Source organism: Orcinus orca, chromosome 14 (genome assembly GCF_937001465.1).
Source record: "Orcinus orca chromosome 14, mOrcOrc1.1, whole genome shotgun sequence".
Taxonomy (NCBI): domain Eukaryota; kingdom Metazoa; phylum Chordata; class Mammalia; order Artiodactyla; family Delphinidae; genus Orcinus; species Orcinus orca.
Window position 1 is genome coordinate 64,074,245 of NC_064572.1, and position 20,601 is coordinate 64,094,845.

A 20,601-nucleotide genomic window follows, 5' to 3' on the forward strand; every position below is an offset into this window, starting at 1 on the left:
GCGGAATTAGTGATTTTTTTTTTTTCCAGCCCCACCACACAGCTTGCAGGATCTTAGTTCCCCAACCAGGGATCCAGGGATTGAACCTGGCCCTGGGCAGTGAAAGCACCGAGTCCTAACCACTGGACCCCCACCCCCAGGGAATTCCCCAGGATTGGTGATGAATTAAAGGGGAGTAAAGGAAGAGTGAGTGAGAGGAAGAAAGGAAGACTCTTACATTTTGACCTGAGCAACTAGGTAGTTGGTTTATTGAGATGGCGAGGACTGGGAAGGCATGAATCAAAGCTCCATTTTGAACATGTTAAGTATGACCATTACAGATCCACATGGATACATCAAACAGGCAATTGGATATATGGGTCTTGGAACTCAGAGGAGAATTCTGGGGATAAAAACTTAGGAGTCGCCTGCATACAGATAGTGTTTAAAGCCATGGGATTGGATGTGATATGGAAAAGAGGCTCAGGTCTCAGCTGTGGGGCCCAATGTTTAATATTCCAGTTGAGAAGGATGAATCATCAAGGGAGGGATGAGAAGGGATGGCCAGAAAGGTAAAAGGAAAACCAGGAGAGTATGAAATACTGGAAGGCCATAAAGAAGAGTGTTTTGAGATGGGGCAGCTAACAACATTCAGAATCCAACCAGTGGCCAGAAAAAAATGATCAGAATGCCAACCTCCTGTTTTTTTCTGATTTCCTAGAAATTCTGGGGTACTTCTCATTTCCTAGAAATTCTCAGCTTCAGACTTCAATTTCCCTTAAGCTTGGATCTACCCTAAAATATAGACTGTCTCCATACCTAACCCAGTTATATACATACACTCACCATGTCCACTTATCCAAATCTTACAGTTATTCATACAATTATGGAATGCCTATTATGTGCCAGGCCCCAGGATAGGATGGGGAGGGGAAAAAAAAACCTAGTCTGGGTATTCAAGGAGCCCTCAGGAGCTTAGTGTATCGAAAAAGACAATCACTCAAATAAATATACTTAAATATACAGTTACAAACTGAGAAGTGCCATGAAGGAAAAGTATAGGGCAACATGAGAGCCTGTCACAGTGTCACCTTGTCCGGATTATGCATGACATGCACAGCATCCATCTTTCACACACAAATTTTTACTGTGCCCCAATGCCACCCTGAACAGAGACTTGGGGGATTGCGTCTAGTAGTATCAATCACGTATCAATCCTCGTATAAATTCACCAGGTGACCTTGAGCAAGTCCTCTCCTCTCTTTGGGCCTTTTTCTTCTTCTGTACAATGGAAGGCTGAGAGGTAGACTAGATCACAGGTTCTTAACTTAGGGCCCATGGATGGGCTTCAGGGACACAAAAATATATGGAAAAGTGTGTTGGGTTTTTTTTTTTTTTCTAGACAGTGGGCCCACAACTTTAATTAGATCCTTCAGAGGGGTTGTGACCCAAAGAAACCCAAGGACCTAAGGAGCAGACAGTTGTGTGATGATGTGAGCAGTGAAACCAGATGACAAAATGATGGACTCTGGAAGTAAGTTTTTGTTTCTTGGACACCCATACCCTTCCCTTGACCTTGTCAACATGTACAGTGTTGGGAGAGAAGGCCTGATCCCCCTCCTATGGATAGTGAAGCTTAATCACCACATAATGGTGCCCTAGAGAAAGGATGAGAGGAACTTACCATTGGCAGCCCCTCTCCAGGAGCAGAACAAAGAAAGGTTCCCACCCCGCACAGGAAGTTTCTATTACCCTTTGTGTCACCTGCTCCACGGTGACCTGCCCTGGGTCCACTTCATCTGCTCCCCCATCATTCTTGGCTGCAGTATAGACACAAATGTACCTCCGTACTAGAGGCAAGGTTGGGATGTTTATACAAAGGAACTTTCATTAGAAACTAAAGGGAATTCCCCTCTCAAAAGAAAACACTTTGAAATTAACGAAGATGTCTGTAAACTAGAAATTCTGGATTTGACTTGTAAGAATGTTTAGCCAAAAGACAGCTTGCTTGGCATAGTCTTCAGGACATCAATCACCTTTCTCTTCCTTGTCTCCTCTAAGGATGTGGGAGGGAGATTCGGGGGCCTCTCTGAGGTCCAGTAGGTTTCCAACCCTTCCAGAACCTGTGTCTTGATCTCCTGCCAAGGGTTGGCCATACTATAGGAAAGGAAGCATTTTCTCTGGAATCCAAAAGGCTGTATGAATTACGGGTTGTGAGTTATGTGCGGGGTAGGAGAGACAAAAAGGCAGACAGAGCCTGTGCATAGCCATTGTGTTTTATTGGATCCGGTGTACTTCTTATTTTACAAAAATTACAGAGGAACCAAAAATGCAAAGCAGTCAACAGTGTTCTGATAGGAAAGGGGGCTCCCTGGGGACCCTCCCCTCAGATCACAGCTGACTGGGAGAGTGAGCTAAACGGGACAAGCAGATATATTAAGGGGTGGCGGCACGGCAGATGTGCTGACAGTGAGGTGGGACCTGGGTCCTAATGTTCCTGCCTTCAAGGTGTGCTCAGGGGCATCTCTGGGTAGATTGAATAGAGCAAGAGGAGACTCTGGGTGGGCAATTAGGAGGCTATGTTGGGGGGCAGGAATAGAGCCTGGGTATATCACAGAGTCTAATAAATGCCCCCACACTGGGTTCAAATCTATGCCCGCCTCCTTCCTTCCTTTTTCTTCTAAGGCATCCACTGTGTTGTCCCTGACTTACTCTGTGCCTCCAAGTCGAGAGGAAATGGCAAATGAAAACTTAAGTTGTAGCCATCAGAGAGGGTAGGCTGAAACTTTGGCAGGTATCAGCCAAGACAGCTCCCACCTATCTTCCCCCCGCTGCCACCACCACTACACAAACAGGAAGGGAGGAGAGGAGGGAATGAGCCAAACACCAGGATCCCAGACTCTCCTGGGATACTTGGAAATTTTCTGGGGTATTTCCAAGGAAACAAGGTCTTCTGAAGAGCCTGGAAATTAATATTCTGACAGCTTTGAATGGCAGACCTGTAGAGCTGAAAGCTATAGCCTGGCATGCTCTCACTGATAATCCCCAGGCCCTTCTGTTCTCTAACCCAGCTACCTCCTAGGACCTAAGCACTGGCTCAGGCCCAAGATTACTCCCTCTACATTCTTGTCCACCTCCTACAGGGCTCTCAAAGGCCCTGGTCTGAAAGGCCAGTCAGTGCCAATGACAGAACAGCCTTTCTGTTAAGGGGGTCTTAGGGGAAATGGTTATGAGATCAGGGATGGGGGAAGCACCATAGCAGGAGACATTTTGTCTAGCATTGTGGTTTCTCAAGTGGGAGTGGAAGGGGGAGGACCACTCAATTCCTGTAGCAGGGGCACCCTCAGCACTGAGTTTCAGACGGGAAGGGGGAGCTGTTGGGAGTTGGGAACACCCCACAGATACACTCTGCCCACTCTATAGCCCCCTCAGCTCCAGCAATCTGAACCACTGAATCCCCAGGCTCTTGGATTCCTATAGCCCCCAGGGTAGAGCTAGGATGAGGACAGACCTGGGAAGAGAAGGGTGAGGTCCACCTGGACTAGGGCTACAGCATGGTCCCCCCAGGACAACTGACCCCCCTCTCCTGGGGAGCTAGATGACATTGTCAAAGAGCTGCATGGACCTCATGATGTTCTCGTCCTGTAGCCATGGTGGGAGAGAGGCAGATTGGAGAGAAAGAAAAAGAGCTTATCAGAGACAGGGAGAAGGACACTGACTCAGAAATGGGGACATTCAGAGACAGAGAGAGGCAGTGAGGAAGGAGACACCCAGAGAGGTGGCGAAGGGACAGGCCTCCCCAAGTTATGAAGGAAAAACATTCAGAGGTAGCGGTGAGTTAGGGAAATAGTACTCTGCCCAAAGGAGCCTTCTCTTACATCATTGAATCAGGCCCTGAGTCCAAACCAGGGAAATGTAGAGGGCAGGGCCCTGTACCTTTTGACAAGATTCAATGAATTCCTCAATAGTCACCACGCCATCTTTGTTCCTGTCCATCTTCTGCAAAAAAGTAGTCAGGTAGGGAAAACAGAAGGGATGACAAGAGAGAGGCAGGCATAACTCAGGTAAGTTCCCTTCTGCGACCTCATCTCCTTCCCTTCACTCTAAAACCCAGCCTACCCAGTCCCAGGCACCTGGAAGAAGCTCTCCACGTGTTCCCTTGGGGCCTCCTCCCGGAGTGCAGGATATGTATACTTGCCCATCATGTCATAGATGGACTTCATGATATCAAGCATTTCCTGTTAGGCCGAGAGAGAAGAGGATCCCTCCTCAGAGCCTCCAGCCTCCAAACTAGAAGGCCTAGAGCCTAGGGCAGACCCCACCCCTTGCTGGTGATGTATATGTGGGTCACATTTCCCTCCTATGGGCCCTTTACACCTCCCCACACACATACAACCCCTCCAGCTGTTCAGTTGCCTTGTACCTCCTTGGTGATGCAGCCATCCTTGTTGAGGTCATACAGGTTGAAAGCCCAGTTCAGCCTGTCATCTGTGGTTCCCCGAAGAATCACTGACAAACCAGCCACAAAGTCCTAGGAAGGAGGCAGGGGAAAATGGGTCTTCTGATACCTTTCACCCAACCCTCTCTCTGGGTCTGGCCTGGCCCTGAAGCCCCAGGAAACATGCTTCCCTGGCCCACAGTCTCCAGCTCACCTCAAAACTGACTGAGCCATCATGGTTGGTGTCAAAGGCATTGAAGAGAAAAGTGGCATATGTGCTGGAGTCTGCAGGATAAGTGTGGATGAGTAAGCTTGGTTTCCAGACAGGAGAGGACTTCCTACCTCCCTACCTCTGTGGGGCTCCTCAAACCCCATTCACTTGGCATTTCCAGCCCTCTCCCCAAGTCAGCCTAGAGATGGACAGCTGCTTCTTCTCAGGACTTGTCCCCTCACCTCCTTGAGGAAAGAACTGGGAATAAATCTGCTTGAAGTTCTCCTCATTGACAATTCCGCTGGGACATTCCTGGGGGTAGCGTAGGGAAGGAAACCAGACTGAAGGAAGAGACAAAACCCCCTTCCACTCACCGCCCCTCACCCCCCAGGTTCCCACCCAACCCTCCCTGTCCAGAGACTCCCAGAGAGAGGGGAAATCTTCGTGTCTCCAGGGGGCTCACCATATAGCTCTTCTCCTGGAGGAAAGACTTCTCCCAAGCACACAAATAAAAAACACAGAACTGACAGACCAATCTACAGGCTCCGCCCCTTCTCAAACCAGCAGGAACCTAGAAGTTTGGTCTGTGGTGGAAGGGGAGCTGTCCCTTCTCCTCCCCTCCCCTGTCACTCCTCAAAGCCTCCAGGCCAACCTTTCAGAAAAGTCCTGGATAGGCCCTGCCCCTCCCCAGTTTGGTTCTGCTTTGCACTCACGTTTTTGAAACCCCGGTACAGGACCTGTAGCTCTTTGCGCGTGAACTTGGTTTGCTCCTGCAGCTGCTCCAGACCCTCGGGCCGGTGACACACGGTGGACAGTTCAAACTCATCCTCCACGCTGTCTGCGGGGTGGGGGCGGTTGGGGGGGACAGCCGCGCCTCAGGCCTGTCCCCCACGACCCCTCTTCAAAATCACGGAACCATCCATCCCCCCCATATCCGACGCCGGAGACCAGCCTGCCAGTTCCCCGGACCCAGAGCCAAGAAGATGCTGGTCGGCTTCGAGGTATATCAGCGGGCCCAGGCCAAGGCCAGGCCTGGCCCCAGAGCCCGGGGTCTGAGTCAGCGCTGGCCCCTGGGCCCTTGATCCATGGTTGGAGGGGAAGGCCCCCAGCCCAGTCTTTGTCCCAGAAGGCCAGGAGTAGGAAAATTGGGTTGGAGAGGGGGCTTCTGAGGGTTCGAGCTCTGGGCCTCCCCTTTACCAACTCAGATCCGCCCGGTCTCACCCTTGCCCCGCCCAGATCCTTCCCTCCAGCCAAGCCCCGCCTATCCCAGCCATGCCCGAGCCATGCCCCGCCCAGCTCCAGCCAAGCCCCCTCCACACCCCACTCCTGCCACAGCACTAGTGTGCCTTAGAGAAGGCCACCACCCCTGGCCCCGTATCAGCCCCGCCCCTGTTCCCAACATCCATTCCCCAGGCAGGTGCCCCCACCCCAGGCTCCCGAAGTCCCCCGCCCCCGCCCCCACCAGGAGAGTAAGTCACCTGGGTCCAGCGGGCGGGGTCTGTGGGGGCGGAGGGAGGCTGGGGCGGCTAATGCTGAAGGGAGCGAACTGTCACCGAGAAAGCGGAGGACCCGGCCAGCTGCGCACACCTCGCCCCTCACACTCACAGCAAATCTCACAGACCTGCGTGTTACAGTGCACACACCCCAGCCCCCCACGCGCACAGAGGCACACGTAACGAATGAGCACAGACACACACGAATCGGACCCCGCGCACATCCCCCTGCCCTTTTTCCGAATCGACCCCCATTGTGGGACCCAGCAGAATCAAACACAACGACCTTCTCAAAACCGGGCCTTTATAGCTTGCAAAGATGCAGTATGTATAATCCTGTGAGGTGGGCAAAGCCCAAATGAGGAAACTGAGGCCTACAGACAAAGCGAGGTCACTCAACTGGGGACCAGGCTGGTACTAGGAAACTCAGGTATCCTGGCATCTGGAGGAAGGCGGGCTCCATCATTACACTTGCATCCATCTAGTCAAGGCATTGATGACCTACATCTCAAGGCCCAAAACATGCCCAGGGGCGGGGAGGGCGGCCAGACACTAACCCCAGCTAAGCCACGCACAGACCCTCACAGCCGCCTGGTCCCACCCCTGCCACACTGGTCACGCTCACACAGGCTCAGAGTGGCCTCAGCCTGTCACACTGACCACGCCCAAACACCCAGATCCTGCCCATTTCTTACACCCAGATGGCCCACACACTCAGGCCCCGCCTCCAAACTGACCACGCCCACACATTCCGCTCTGCGCTGCGTAGCTACGCCCCCTCACACTCCTGGTTAGTCAGTGCCCAGCCCACCTCCGCCACATTGGTCACGCCCACACACACTCACGCAGGCCGGCTCCCCTCACACCGGTCACACCCCGACACATACGGGCCCCGCCCCCGGAAGCACAGGAGAGGCACTTGCTTTCACTGACTGAGGGCAGGGCTTGGGGCCCGCAGCAAGGCAGCAGCTTGAGGAACCGCTGCTTCAGCGCTTTTTTAGTGGGCCCTGGAGGGTGGCCTGGGAAGAGAGAAGACCCCAGGAAGGTACATTAACCCCACTGTCCCTCTGTTCCTTGTACCCTCCCCACCATCACAAATCAACCCTGGCTGGGGGCGGCTGTTGGGGGAATATGGGGGGTGGGTAATGGTGAGAGTAGCTGGGGCCGGTTAGGGGAGTCCAGTGGGTTTCACAGGCATGGAAAGTCCACCAAGGTGGCTCCGCACCTTGTATAAAGGGACACAGCTGGGAACAGCGAGGTGGCCGGGGGTGGGGGGAGGAAGTAGCATTGGCCTCAGTCTTTGTTGACCCAGTGTCCTTGGCTCCAGTGCTACAGCTGGACCTCTGAGGGTGATGTCCAACCCGGGGGCTGCCTGCCTCTCTCACACACACACAGTGACAGGTGTGTATACATAGTATGATAAATCAGAGTGATGGATGCCACACAAGGACCGCTTGATACCTAGTACCTCATTCATACCCAGTGGCCTCCCAACACATGCACACACACACAGACATACACACTTTGACCTAGTACTTCTTAATACAAACATATACAAATGTGACTGACCTGGGAAAAACATGACAGACATACATTAGGAACCATACAGGCCATCTTACACACAGCACGATCAAACCACACAAGAACACACAATGACCCTGGGACATCACATCACAGTGTGGTCACCATGACATATCAAGGTCACCACACACATGCCCATATCATATTGTGACCTAGGTGCCCATGGCACCCAGATACCTAAGACTGCACCTCACCCACAGAACCTGCATTTGCCCTGGGTACACCCCCACCTTTCTTGCCTATAACCCCTCATTCCAAGGCACCTAGAATCTTCCCGCCAGCAGAACAGAGTTCTCAGAGAACTCATCCACCCTAAAAGTGTGTCCCTTCCCAGTCTTTTCCAGTATGGCTTACTCTTTGAAGGTGAAATGATAGCAAACTTTCAGGCAATGACAGACCTTGGAGATGAGTATTTTGTTGTAATGTGGGACTACCCAGAGCCCACTGATCACAGTTCCCCTCACTTCCTCTTATTTACACATGTGTCCTACGGCTCTAATTGTATCCCAGGGAGACCCTCCAAGTTCCTGTTGTGTGTCTATCTCCTGGCTGCACCCACCTCCAGACTCGAGGGCCAGAGCTCACTGGACCTGGCATACTGACTGAAGCTGGCCTCAGTCCATTCCTGGAGGGGCCCAATTTCCTTTAGTTGTAGATTGGCACCCCAGCTCCCTTGCAGGCCCTGCCTTCCAAGCCGGCTCCACCCTCAGGAAGATGCTGTGCTCCCAGAAGGGAACTGCTTGAAGTCAGCACCTCCTCTCCCTCCCATTTGTCCTCTCTCCCCAGGAGCTATGGAGAGGTGGGAGGGAGGCAGTGAGCTGGGTGAGGGATCGATGGCGGCCTGGCCTCTGGCCCAGGGCTCCATTAGCCTGGACTTTGGTTTCCCGAAGCCGATTGTGCCTGGGGCCTCTGGTGGTGTAGTAGCCTCTGGACTGGGGGTTGGCTCCCCCCGCCTCTCCCAACCTCCCCCTCTTCACACATCCCCCCATCTGGTCCCCTGCCTGCTCCAAGGACTCAGTCTCCTCTTGGCTCCTCTGAAGGTGGGAAGAGAAAGGGGGTGCCTTCAGCAGACAGGATGCCTCCCCCCTTCCCACCAATAGTCTAAAGGGGATGGAAAGTTAGAGCCCGACTGACTTCATCTTTTCAGGACTGGATGAATCCCAGTTCATCTAGGACCAATCCCTGCGACCCACCCCACCCCACCCCAATAAATGCAGCAGAGGATGGAGGGTAGACTAGGAGTTTTCTGCTCTTACGGAATTCTAGAGCAGGCAATTCACGGACCTTCTTCCCTAGCTCCTTTCACATTTTTTCGGTTCTCCCAGGTGTCTACCCTGCAGTCCTCTTATCATGGTTCTTGCCTGTTTTCCTGTAGCCATGCTATGGAGCTGCGCAGGTCTCGGCATGAAGAAGAGGGAGAGGCTAAAACTCCCTGGGGAGGCAGAACATGTTCCTCTCTCTACCTCCAGTATCACTCTCCCCACCTGACTTTCGGGTTGGGTGGAGAATTGCCTTCCCACTTCCCACTCTAGACTCTGGAGCCCATTCTGCCCTTAGATCCTGAGAGGACCTGGGAGAGGCAAGGCGGCTTGGGAGGCAGGGTCCCTGATCCGATCCACCCCTCACTGTCCTACCAGATTTGTCTATGAATGTCTCATTCACAGTGATCCCACTCCTGTCCCTCCAGAACCCACCCCATCCCTAACCTTGGGTATGGAGCTGGTATAACATCAGGGAACTCTGGGAATAGCCACACACACAATCAGATGCCCAAAGAGGCTCAGCCACACACTCCATGCCCCTCAGGCACAGTCACATCTGCCATCTCATAAAGCGACACACTCTGTCACTCAGACACAGTAAATCACACCCCTGTCACATACACAGGCTCAAGTAGTCATACGTTTTGTCCTTTCTCACACACATGAACACACAGCCACACCCCCTGTATCTCTCACACACTGAGTCCACACACACCCTGTAACCCACACCTGCAAGGATGGAGGTGTGGTGAGTCACACACATCTTCAGAGCCGTTGTGGGTCCCTGGCCCCAAAAGGGACTCCCCAGAAGTCTGGTGTTATCTCAGGACCCCTGGAACCTCCTTCCTCTATTCCAGATACCCCTGCCTGTCTCCAGACTTTTCCTCATTCCCCCCAGTTTCCCCTTATCCTCAATCCCAGTCCCCCCATGCTGTACCCCCTCATCACCTCCCTGGCTCCTGGCCCTCTCTCACCTCCCTCAGACACCCAATCCCCCAGATTCCCTCCTCGCCTCCCCCAGGTCCACTCCTTGAGTCCCCCTCTTTGCCTCTCCCAGATGTCCTGTTCCCCCAACTCCCCTCCCCCAGATGTCCCATCCCCTCATTAACCTGCTTACCCCTGCAGCCCTCACCCCAGTCATAAAGTCAGAGTAATCTTCTCCCCAACCCTGCGGGCCACTGTCCTTCTAGCCAGCGGGCCAGACATGCCCAGACACCTGGGTTACCTTCCAAGGAGACAGGCTCAAAGAGGCCAAACTGCTCCAGCACCTTGACAAACAGGGCGAGGACCACAAGCACAGCGACCATCTCCAGCCCTTCCAGGTTCATGGTGGGCCGGGGGCATGGCCCCACAGGCTGAGGCTGGCCCTCCCTTCTCACACTTCCTCCCCCTCAGGCTCCCCAGCCTGAGTAGGACTGCCCGCAGTCTCCCTCCCCCTCTCGCTCCCCGGATCTCCTCCCTCTCCCCCTCCCCCCGCCTCCCCACAGGCCTCCCAGCCACAGCCTCCAAGCCACAGCCTCTTCCTCTTCACGGGGCCACTCCTGCCTATGGATTGGTATCTCCTCCAGAGCTTTTGGTGTGAAGGCTATGGGCCAGGCCAGACCACAGAAGGGGGGCAGTGCCCTGCCTCTGCCCCTGAGACAGCTTCCCTCAGACAGCCTGTGGCTACTCTGTACCAAAGAGAGGGGGCAGAGAGAAGACCTGTGCTTAGAGAGAAGGCAGGGAAGGGCAGGGTGTGTGTGTGTGTGAAACTAGGAGCTGCCCATGCATAAGTAATAGATGTGTGAGTCAGAATATGTTATGGGTGTCTGAGTGTTTTCTTGTGTGTATATTCCTGTATGTGTATGGAGAGTATGTGTACCTCCTCTTACGTGTGTCTGTGTGTGTGTTTACACATGATTGTGCACCTGTCTTAGCGGTGTGTGTGGTGTATATGGGTATGTAACCTGGGTGTCTGTGGGGTGTGTGTGTGAGAGTGTATTGGAGTATTTCTGAGTGTGTATGGGGTGTGAGGTATCTGTATTTTAGCAGGGTTGTGGCATGTGGGTCTGAAGATTGGTAGTATGGATGTGTCATATAATTAGGAGTATGGGTCTATGGTGGTTGTGTAATTGTATCTGCATGAAAGTGTATGAGAATATAAGGGAGGAGAAGGTGGTGACCTCTCCAGTCAGGAGGACACCACCACCATCCATTGCGGTTGTCATGGAGACTGAGAGGCGGGAAGCACTCTCTTCCCACAGGCCACAGGGAAACTGAGGCTCAAGGGAGGGAGGATTAGGTCCAGTAGCCTGGGCAGGAAACAGCCCCTTAGCCCTATCATGACCCTTTGGGGAGGGGACTTATTGCAGCTGCGTTTGGGACCCAGAGAATCAAGCTCCTTGGGAGAGGAGGGATGTGCTCTTCCTTTCCACCTGGCAGGGGCCTCACCCAGGAGCTGCCAAAACCCTCCCTGTTCTTTGGGAATCTTTACTGAGCTGATGGAGAAACCCAGAGTAGGAGGGAAATCTGAACCTTCCAAGGGAGCCACACAGCCCCGCTGTATTCCTGGAGCCCCTCCCCCGTCTTCCAGTCTCCCTCAAAGTGGTGGTGATGGCGGCGGTGGTGTCTGTAGTGGGGTGGGGAGAGGCTTGCAGAACCAGGGAGCCAGCAGATAAGAGCCTCTGGGTTACTGCCACAGCTGGCTAGGGATTGAGCACTCAGTATGTGCTAGATAATGTGCTATGTGCTTACAGACATTATCACATTGAATTTTCACAATAAGCCTATGAAGGAGGTACTGTTATCCCCACGTTATGGGTAGGAAAACTAGACAAAAGTAGCTTAAGAAAATCTCCAAGATCAATAAGTGTCAGAGCTCAATTTTAACCCAGCCTGACTCAGCCTGTGCTCTAAACCACCACGCTACACTGGCTCCTTTCATAGACGGCTTGCTCACACAGGAGGCCCAGTTTAGGGGGATTAACCCAAGGGACCCTTGCCACCTCGTCCAGCTCTGGGATGTGTTTCAGCCTCAATTGTGGGGTGGGGGTGGGGATGGGGGCTAGTCCCTACTGCTTCATTTGAGGTTCACGGATCTGCAGTTCTACATGGCCACCACTGGGGGGCCAGGCATTCATCTCACACCGTATCTTACCCCTTCCCTCTCCACCGACCCTTCCAACATCCTTGGGAAGGAGGGTATGCCTCCGGCAGGCTTGGTCCTCTGCTTGTCCCCCCTCTCTCCCCCAGGAAGAAGTCAACTCAGGGACTGTTTTTGGCTTCTCACACCTTTGGAGGTTACAGGTTTACAGATGAAATGAGCAAGCATCTCCCTCTCACCGTCCAAAATCCATGCCTGGGATTTAATACCCTTCCCGCACCCTCATCGGCAGATACGTTTTTTTGAGCCAGTTTCGCCTCCTCACTGTCCCCCAAACACACCAAACCCAGTGCTATCTCTGTGGCTTTGCTCCTGCTACTCCCTCTGCCTGGAATGAACTCCCTTTTGCTCTCCTATTCTACAGTTCTTACCTGTCCTTTAGAGACAGCTTAAATTCCCTTCCCTTCAGAGCCTCCAGCCCTCAGCAGGCTCCCAGCTACCTGAAATTCTACGGTAGCCCATTGGGCCCTCAAAACTCAGCACCTAAGTCTGTAATGTTATCAGTGGGAACAGTAAAAGGAGGCAGCATAGCATGGTAGGTAACAGTGTGGGCCAGGGTGCCAGACTCCCTGGGTTCAAATCCCAGCTCTGCCCCTTGGAATTAACTGGGAAAGTTCTTAATCTCTCTGTGCCACGGTTTCCTACCTCATATGGTTGCTAGGCCCTCCTAAATGAACTAATACACGGAAAGCTGTTAGAATAATTCCTAGCACAGAGTAATTGCTTATAATTGTTTACTGCCACTATTAATAATATTATATTCCCCCCTTACATATCTTAGCAATTTACAAAGCATTTCCACAAACACTGTTATTTCCATGTCTTCTCATGACAACCCCATGAGGTAGGCAGAGTGAAAAGTATTGTGCCCATTTCACTGATGAGGTAAATGAGGCCCAGAAAGGTAAAGGAACTTGCTCAAGGTCACCTAGCTAAGAGGAGATGTTGCAAATTTGAACTCAGGTCTTTCTGGATCAGTCCTGTTTCCTCAATTAGATTCCAAGCTCCTAGAGGGCAAAGATGTTAAAAAATTGCACCTATACAAATTGAATGCCAGGCTCTGAGCTGGTGCCTGTGGAACAAAGGTGAACCAAACAGGGTTCTGGCTCTCCTGGGCAGGGAGAGACAGCCCACTGACAGAACTATAAGGTATCTACTCATTCAAAAAATATTTGTTGTGTGCCTACTATGTGGTAGGAACTGTTCGAAGCTCATGAAATGAGCTCTAGTCTTCTAACTGGGAGCCCAGGAAAAACCTGGAGAGGGTATTTTTTGAGCTGGTTCTTAAAGGATGGCTAAACTGTCAACAGTCTGCCTTAACAAAGGGACCAACATTTATTGAGCATGTTTTGTGTCCTTGATATTTTACACATGTTATCTCATTTAGTCCTCATAATAGACCTGAGAGGTAGGGTCTATTATTCCTGTGTTTACAGCTGAAATGGTCAGATTGAGTAGCAGTATACCCATTTTGCAGATGAAGGAACTGAAGCTCAGAGAAGTGATTGTCCCAAGATAACACAGATGATAAAGGATAGATCGAGACTTGAACCAGAACCAGTGATCTGCCAGCTCCCTCAGGCTGTCTCTCCAACGTGTGTGGAGGTGTCAAGGAATCCTGAGTGACTGCAGCTTAGTTGGTATTGGGGTAGATATGAGTGATAAGACCAGAAAGGGGCAGATTCCATGGAGCCTTGAATGCCAAGCCAGGCTATTTGATTGGAAAGAGGCAGAACAGCAGCATCTCCTTGCTCTCTGCTGCTGATTCACAGATGAACAGATTGACAACCGTTTAGCCGGTTGCCCTGTCTGCAGATCCTCCTCTTCCTTCTCTCACCCTCACCCTCAACCTTCAGAGACCTTGACCCAGCCTCACAGGACTCAAGGTCCTAAATCAACCAGGCCTCTGGTGAGAGGATCTGATAGAAGTGAAAGAGCAAGTTGTTTTTCAGGCTCTCTCCCCACCCCCCACCCCCACTCAGAGACCTCTCAAGTCTCTGGGCTCTGTGAGAAAGTTGCCCAGGTCTGTCCTCCCCAAGCATCCCTGTGCCACCTTGCTCTTCACCCAGAGGAGTGAAGTCTTAATGAAAATACTTCAGGCATAGTGAAGGCTGAAGGGAAAACTATCTTGAAGCATTAAGTGAGCCCTCCCTTAGATCCCTCAAATCTCACCACGGAGATACACCTATCATTTAGTTATTTACCTCCCGAAGTTCAAACCCAGAGAAATACTGCCTAATGAAGGGGGCCCATAGTATGTAACTGTCCCACTTTCCCGTCTGCCCTTGCTCCCCTAGTGAAGAACCCAACCAGTAAAGACCCTCTGTCAGCCCTCCAGCCCCACTCCATCCCCAACCAGGCCAGAAGACAGAGCAGCCCCCAGCTGCATCAGGTAATTAATGATCTCCTTAGGCCCTGGGGCTATTTTAGGGCCTGGAAGTCACGCCTGCTATGATTGAGAGCTGGCCCCGCCTGGCTCCAGCCATCTGTCACTTGAGACAGGCCCAAGCAGGGGGCTTGGAGGACACATGCTTCCCAAGAGACATCCAAGCATGGCTTTGGCTCAGCCCCATCTCCTCTCCTTCTGGGAGCACATTGTAAGGAGAGGCCTGCTTATACTCCAGGGGCTCAAGGGGATACTGTGCAGACAGCCAGAGAACTACAGATCCCAGAATGCCACCAGGCTAGGATGTTTCGGTCTCCCCAGGTCAGGTGGGGAGGAGTTGCTGGGTTCTGTGGGCCCTGCCCAGGCAGCTCTAAGGAAACCCAAGTGGAGGTGTGCATAATCTCAGCAGTGCCATGATATGACACCCACAATCCATGTCATAAATTGAACAAATCCCACACCAAGGTACAACCTTATGAAGTCTATACAGCTAACTTAGTGTGACTCAGGAACCCCCAACCCAACTCTAAAGCATAGAACTCCAGGTACATGCAGTCTTAGTGTCACAGAATTCCAGGGATACGTAACCCTAGGGGTGCACAGCCCCAGTGATCACAACCCCATTGAGGCACAAACCCCCTTAATACAGACTCCCAGAGATAGACAAAACGGTGACATACAATCCTTACGCCACACAAGTCTATCCATCCATCATGCATAAACTCACTAGCTGAGTTCATGTTGGTCCAGTCCCACCTCAGGATTTTTTCCTTCTGCACACTGCCCCTAGTCATCTTAAGATCCCATTAAACTAAGCAATTCAGTAAAGAGCTTTGCCTTTTCCCTGCTCTGCTGCAAGCTTCCTCCCTTCATCCCTGTGAGGGGCCTTGCCCCTTACATCCACCTTCTTGAGGCCCCCACCTCTGCTCTCAGTAAGGAGCCCTGCCCCCTCTTCCACCATTGTGAGGGACGATGATGCCCCTTCTCCTTTCCTCTTTGAAGACCCCTATGTCCTTCACCTTCTCTTTAAGGGACCCTATCCCAAGCTCCACTTCTGTCGGAGTCTTGCCTTTTAAACTCTTTTCTTTGAAGGATCCTGCCCCTTCCATCTCTGTGAGGGGCCCTTTCTCTCCCCACCTCTGTAAGGCTCCTATCCCACTTCGCTTACTTTTTGAGGGGTCCAGCCCTTTCCTCCCTTCCTCATACCTGGCGACAGCGACCCAGTCACCAGCTGGTAGAGGGATCGCGCTGCCTGCCCCAACGGGCTCCGGAACCTGCGGGGGCATCTGTTCATGGTCCTGCGGTGAGCACAGAGGTCAAGCTCCGCCCCCAAGGCCCGGGGCGTTCTGATCTCCGCCGCCAACGGAGTGGGCCCTGCGTGGGCGGCGCGGGAGGGCCGGACCCATAGGACCAGGATCTCAGGCAATAGAGCCTCGTTCCGCTTCCCGTCTTCTCCCGGCCACACGAGGGGAACTCACCCTGGCCTCAGCGCCTGAAGCACCCGCCCCCCAAATTCCCAGACTCGGGCGGGGCGGGGCCGGGGGGGATGGGCGGCACGGACTCTCCCTCACAGCCTTCTCTGGGAATATTTTCTGAATTTCCGGTGGGGAAGGGGGCACCCGCGGTTTTTGAAAAATGAGCTGGGGAGGGAATGAACATTATCTTTCATTGCCTCGCTTCATCCCCTCATTCTCTGCCTGTCACACCCCTCCTCTTCCCATTTTGACACAAAGATGCGAAGGGGTTTAGACGACCTAGTTGTCATGGCAACTCCCCACACTTCCATACTTCCTGGACCAATGGGCGCGAGAGTAGGAGGGAAGAGGAGGAACTGACCAGTGTATTGGAGTGACAAAGGGGCTGCAGGGACGTGCCCCTACTGGTCTGTCTTCTGGCTCTGAATATCTTTTTCTTGTAACTGTTTTGTGTCCCTGTGTCCTGGTGCGGCGGGTTCACACTCTCCCCTCATATGCCGATTGTCAGCCAGATGCATCGAGGAGAAGCCCCCCTACCCACAGTCCTGGCCCTGGACTCATCCCTATCTGGTTATACCCAAAGTAAACCCTTCCAGGACCCACTAACGCCTTTAAACTTCTGACAGAGCCTATGGGGATCCCACTCTTCCGACTGGGATCCCGTATTTTTGGCTGAAAATCCTACATTTACGAGGCGAGAGTCACCCCTGAACTCCATGGAACCTTGCCACTTGATTTGGCAACATCCTCATCTGGAATCAGCTCCGCAAGCATGGCTCCTCTAAAACCACACGGGGGCGCGCCAGTCCGGGAACGATATTTATGGCCGGAGGGACGCAACTCCGGAGATCCCAGGCCGGGACCCGAGCTCAGGACTTGGCCAGCCAGGTCCCAACACTCTCCTCATCTTCTCCAGTCCTTTCCTTGCTTCCAGCTTGGACAGGACCGTAGCGGATCGCTGCCTTTTCCCACCTCGCCGCACTGCCAATAGGTCCTGCCGGGCCCGGAGGTGCTAGATGCGGGGCGGGGCGGGGTGGGGTTCAGATTGTTTTCTCCTAAAAGTCTCCTCCAGATTTTTTTTTTTTTTTTTTGCGGGCCTCTCACTGTTGTGGCCTCTCCCGTTGCGGAGCACAGGCTCCGGACGCGGAGGCTCAGCGGCCACGGCTCACGGGCGCAGCCGCTCCGCGGCATGTGGGATCTTCCCGGACCGGGGCACGAACCCCTGTCCCCTGCATCGGCAGGCGGACTCTCAACCACTGCGCCACCAGGGAAGCCCCCCAGATTTGTTTTGAGCCTGGGGTGGGAGTGGGTAAGGAAAGAGGCAGGGGCAACCCAGGATGACCTGAGGTATGACTTTAGCGCCCCCTCCCTGTCAGCCTGATAGGCCGGGATGACTGAAGCCAAAGAATACCCCCAGGTCCGATTCCAGGAATCCCGCCTGCACAAGGAAGGAACATTGGGAATTTGGCTGGCCCTGCTGCACTTCCGCCTTGCAAGCGCTTCAGCACCGCGGACAACGACTCCCCATCCGGCTTCAGCTCAGGCGTCTCCGAGCACCCACCGCCTTAACACCGGCTTCCCAACCCCATTTATCTCCCGCTGTAAGATAAGCCCTCCTTCGAAAGGAGAGCTCCTGGTAGTCTTATTTCTACTTCCCAAGTCGCGTGTGGAGCTATCTACAGCGAGGATGCTGATGACGTGGAACACGATTCTTGATGCTTGTCAACATTTGAACTTTCTATTTCCCTTGGGGGGCAGCAGGTGGGAAGTAGTATTTCCCATTTTACAGATGAAAAAAATGAGGCCCAGAGAGCAAAAGTCATACAGAGCTGGTATTCACACTTCTATTCCTGCACCTTCCCGTACAAGGGCTTCCCCACTTCCACCCAATCTCTGATTCAAATAGCCAAGTGGGGAGCAGATGATTCCACTAAAGGGGAGAATCAGTTAAAGCAGGAAGAAAACACTGATTAATGTGGTGCTAATGAGGGCGCTGGGGGCCTTACTACTCTCAAGGATCCTGAGTTGGTGAGAACACAGTCTAAAGCAGAGCTAGTCACCTGGACCTTTGTAATCCATCCAGGCCTGAGGCACATCTAGGGCACATCTGGGGCCTGCCTGAGTGGAAGGGCTCCCCCTTCTGGGAGTCTGGGCATAGGGACGAGAACCTCCCCAGGGTGTGTTAGTCAGGGAGACACTTTTTCAAGGCGTTACAACCTAGTCCTCTCCTCATCCCCAAGTCTTAACCTTACTCTCCTCAAGACAAGGACAAGGATCATGGCCTACCTTCACCTCCCCAGCTTGTTTCAGACACAGGGCAAACAGTCTCCCTACTCCCATTCTCTGTTGGAGTTCTTGGGCAGGCTGCACAATGAGAGACAGAAACACACGTATATGGAAATGTACACAAGGTGACACAGTCACCCACACAAACACGTGGATCTGCCTACCAAACCCAGGAATATGCACAGGCACAGATGTACTGGTCTCACATACCTCCCCAGTGTGGGAGAGAGAGGATGCCTGAGCAGCAAAGTGGTTTGGGGGGATACTTAGAAGGGGAGGCCACATGGCACCTCCCAGGCCTCGAGCTTCTACCTCTGGGTTTGGAGGGGAGGCTAGAGGGTTTGTTTTCCTCTGGATTTGGGTGAAGTTCTGGGAGGGTTGTTGGGGGTTGAAGGAGCTTCAGTTGTAAGAATGATCTCTAAATACTTTGTGTGGGGGGGTGCTGATCCAGCATTAACCAAAGCCTCCCCACAGGAGCTGGTGACGCTCCTGGAAGCCAGGCTGGGTAGATGGACACCAGAGTCCTTCCTTGGGTCGACCGGGGCTATTTGTGGAAAACATGGGGAAGCAGTGGTGTGCACTAAAGACCCCCTTCTGCCCCAGGAAGCCAGAGAGGCAGCAAGGGTAAGACATGCCATAGACACTCACAGAGCCCCACTGCAGACATCACCACGTGAAAGTATACAATCAGTATCAAACACCAATATAACCCGCACAGTCTCACAATTAAAACACAACACAACCCACTTTAACACATGCTTGTCCCAGGAGGTTCACAGTCATAAAGTCTTACAAAGAGACATACCACCATAAAGTGAAGACCTGACACATACTGGTAGTCACATGCCTCTTCATACAGAAAATCACACACTCAAAGCACAGAGTTGCACACAGAACAGAGACACTTGGTTAAAACAACTTCATTAGTACAATCAGGGTCCTACACAACCTCACTGAAACATCTGACAAGACATACAATTGCACAATCACAGGCAATCACACTCACCCTGGCTGTCACCAAGCCCAGGGCACATGGCAACCAGCTGTGGGAGGCGCACACACATATATACACACAGACACAAAGAATGACAGGCGCTCTCGCACGTAACACCTCCCACTATAGACACCCTCCTAGCCTTGTGTCATGCATGCCCACACCTGCTGCCTCTCCCCACCGGCCCACGTGCTCTGCCCCCAACCCTTCCACCACCACCACCACCCCCGCGGGACCCAAGGCTTTGAACCTCAGTGTCCTGCCGCCCAGAACAGCCGGGAGGGTACCTGGGAATGGGCCAGAGTGTGGGTAAGGGCCTGGCAGGGGTTAGAGGGGCTTAAGGGTCTGGGGGGATGGAATCTACCCTCCTTCCCCCGATTCCCAAGCCACTGACTCACCCGTGAGCTGGTCATAGGATCCGTCCAGGTCTCGGGAATCGGACAAACTCTCCTTACGGCCCTGGCCCCGCATGGCCCCCGGCGCCCCCCTCCCGTCCCAACGTGGGCCGTGGGAGGGGGCGCCGGGTGGCTGGGATAGAGAACTCACACGGCGCCCCCTGGCGGCGTAGTGCGCTGCCGGGGGCTGGGGGCTGGAGAGTCAGCGCTTGGGCTAAGAGCCTGCGGACCGCCGCGGTCTAGGGCCCACCTGGGGATCCTGGGGCAGGAGCGGGAGGCTTGGACAGTAGGTGAGCGCAGAGCCGGAGGCAAAGTGGAGCGAAGAAGAGCCCGGAGCTGGAGCCGAGCCGCCTCTCCTCCCGCCCCCTCCCCGCGGCTGTCACCGCCACCTCCCCCCTTTGGCGCTGCCGGGATTGGCTCCCCCTACCCCCGCCCCCTCCTCTTTGCAGTTCGGGGGAGGCACCCGGTGAAAGGGTGAGCTGAGAAGTGCGGGGAGGGAGACGAGCTCTCTGGCAACACTACCCGCTAAACTTGAAGTCCTGGGTCTTGCGGGTGGAGGAGGGAACAGGGCCAGAAAGGCTCCGCTAGGAGGAATCCCCGCCCCCGATTCTCAGCACTCCTTCCCCTACCCTCAGCACTGGCCCGGGTACGTATGAGTCCCCTGTTCGGTCTCCCTGTCAGCCCCTATTTTCTCTGTTGTTCTCCACCCATGTATGAGTCTCTTTGGCCCCCACCAGTGCCCACCCTGCTTGAAGGGGGTTAGGGATGCAAAGGCAACTCAGCCTCTAACGCAGGCTTATCTCAGGCCAGTGGACTACAATTTTCTCTTCTCTTGGAAGGACCCCTACCCTCACCCACTCCAGGACCCTGTCTCTGGGCCCTATTCACTCTCAAGGTGCCTTCTTCCCTGATCTAATGACCCCCGCTGGCCAACTGGGAAGAAAAAGAAAAGAAAGAGT

The 20,601-nt window shown here is 53.4% G+C and overlaps 1 protein-coding gene across 16 annotated transcripts; it reads right to left on the reverse strand.

Annotated features, from left to right (window-relative positions):
• Positions 1-2,239: 2,239 nt before the first annotated feature.
• Positions 2,240-20,014, reverse strand: KCNIP2 (potassium voltage-gated channel interacting protein 2). Of its 16 annotated transcripts, none has more exons than XM_004268488.4 (10): positions 19,646-20,014; positions 7,045-7,140; positions 6,107-6,205; positions 5,342-5,466; positions 4,871-4,940; positions 4,632-4,702; positions 4,403-4,510; positions 4,113-4,217; positions 3,916-3,978; positions 2,240-3,621 (listed from the first exon to the last, which is right to left on the reverse strand). In XM_004268488.4, exons 1-10 carry the CDS (start codon positions 19,716-19,718, stop codon positions 3,574-3,576), a joined length of 858 nt encoding a protein of 285 aa, XP_004268536.1. In that variant the 5' UTR covers positions 19,719-20,014; the 3' UTR covers positions 2,240-3,573. The 16 variants fall into 16 exon arrangements, with proteins under 16 accessions (XP_004268536.1, XP_049552903.1, XP_049552901.1 ...); XM_049696946.1 differs by having other exon boundaries at positions 6,107-6,160; positions 19,646-20,013; XM_049696944.1 differs by lacking the exon at positions 19,646-20,014 and adding an exon at positions 10,190-16,866 and having other exon boundaries at positions 6,107-6,160.
• Between the last annotated feature and the right edge of the window lie 587 nt (positions 20,015-20,601).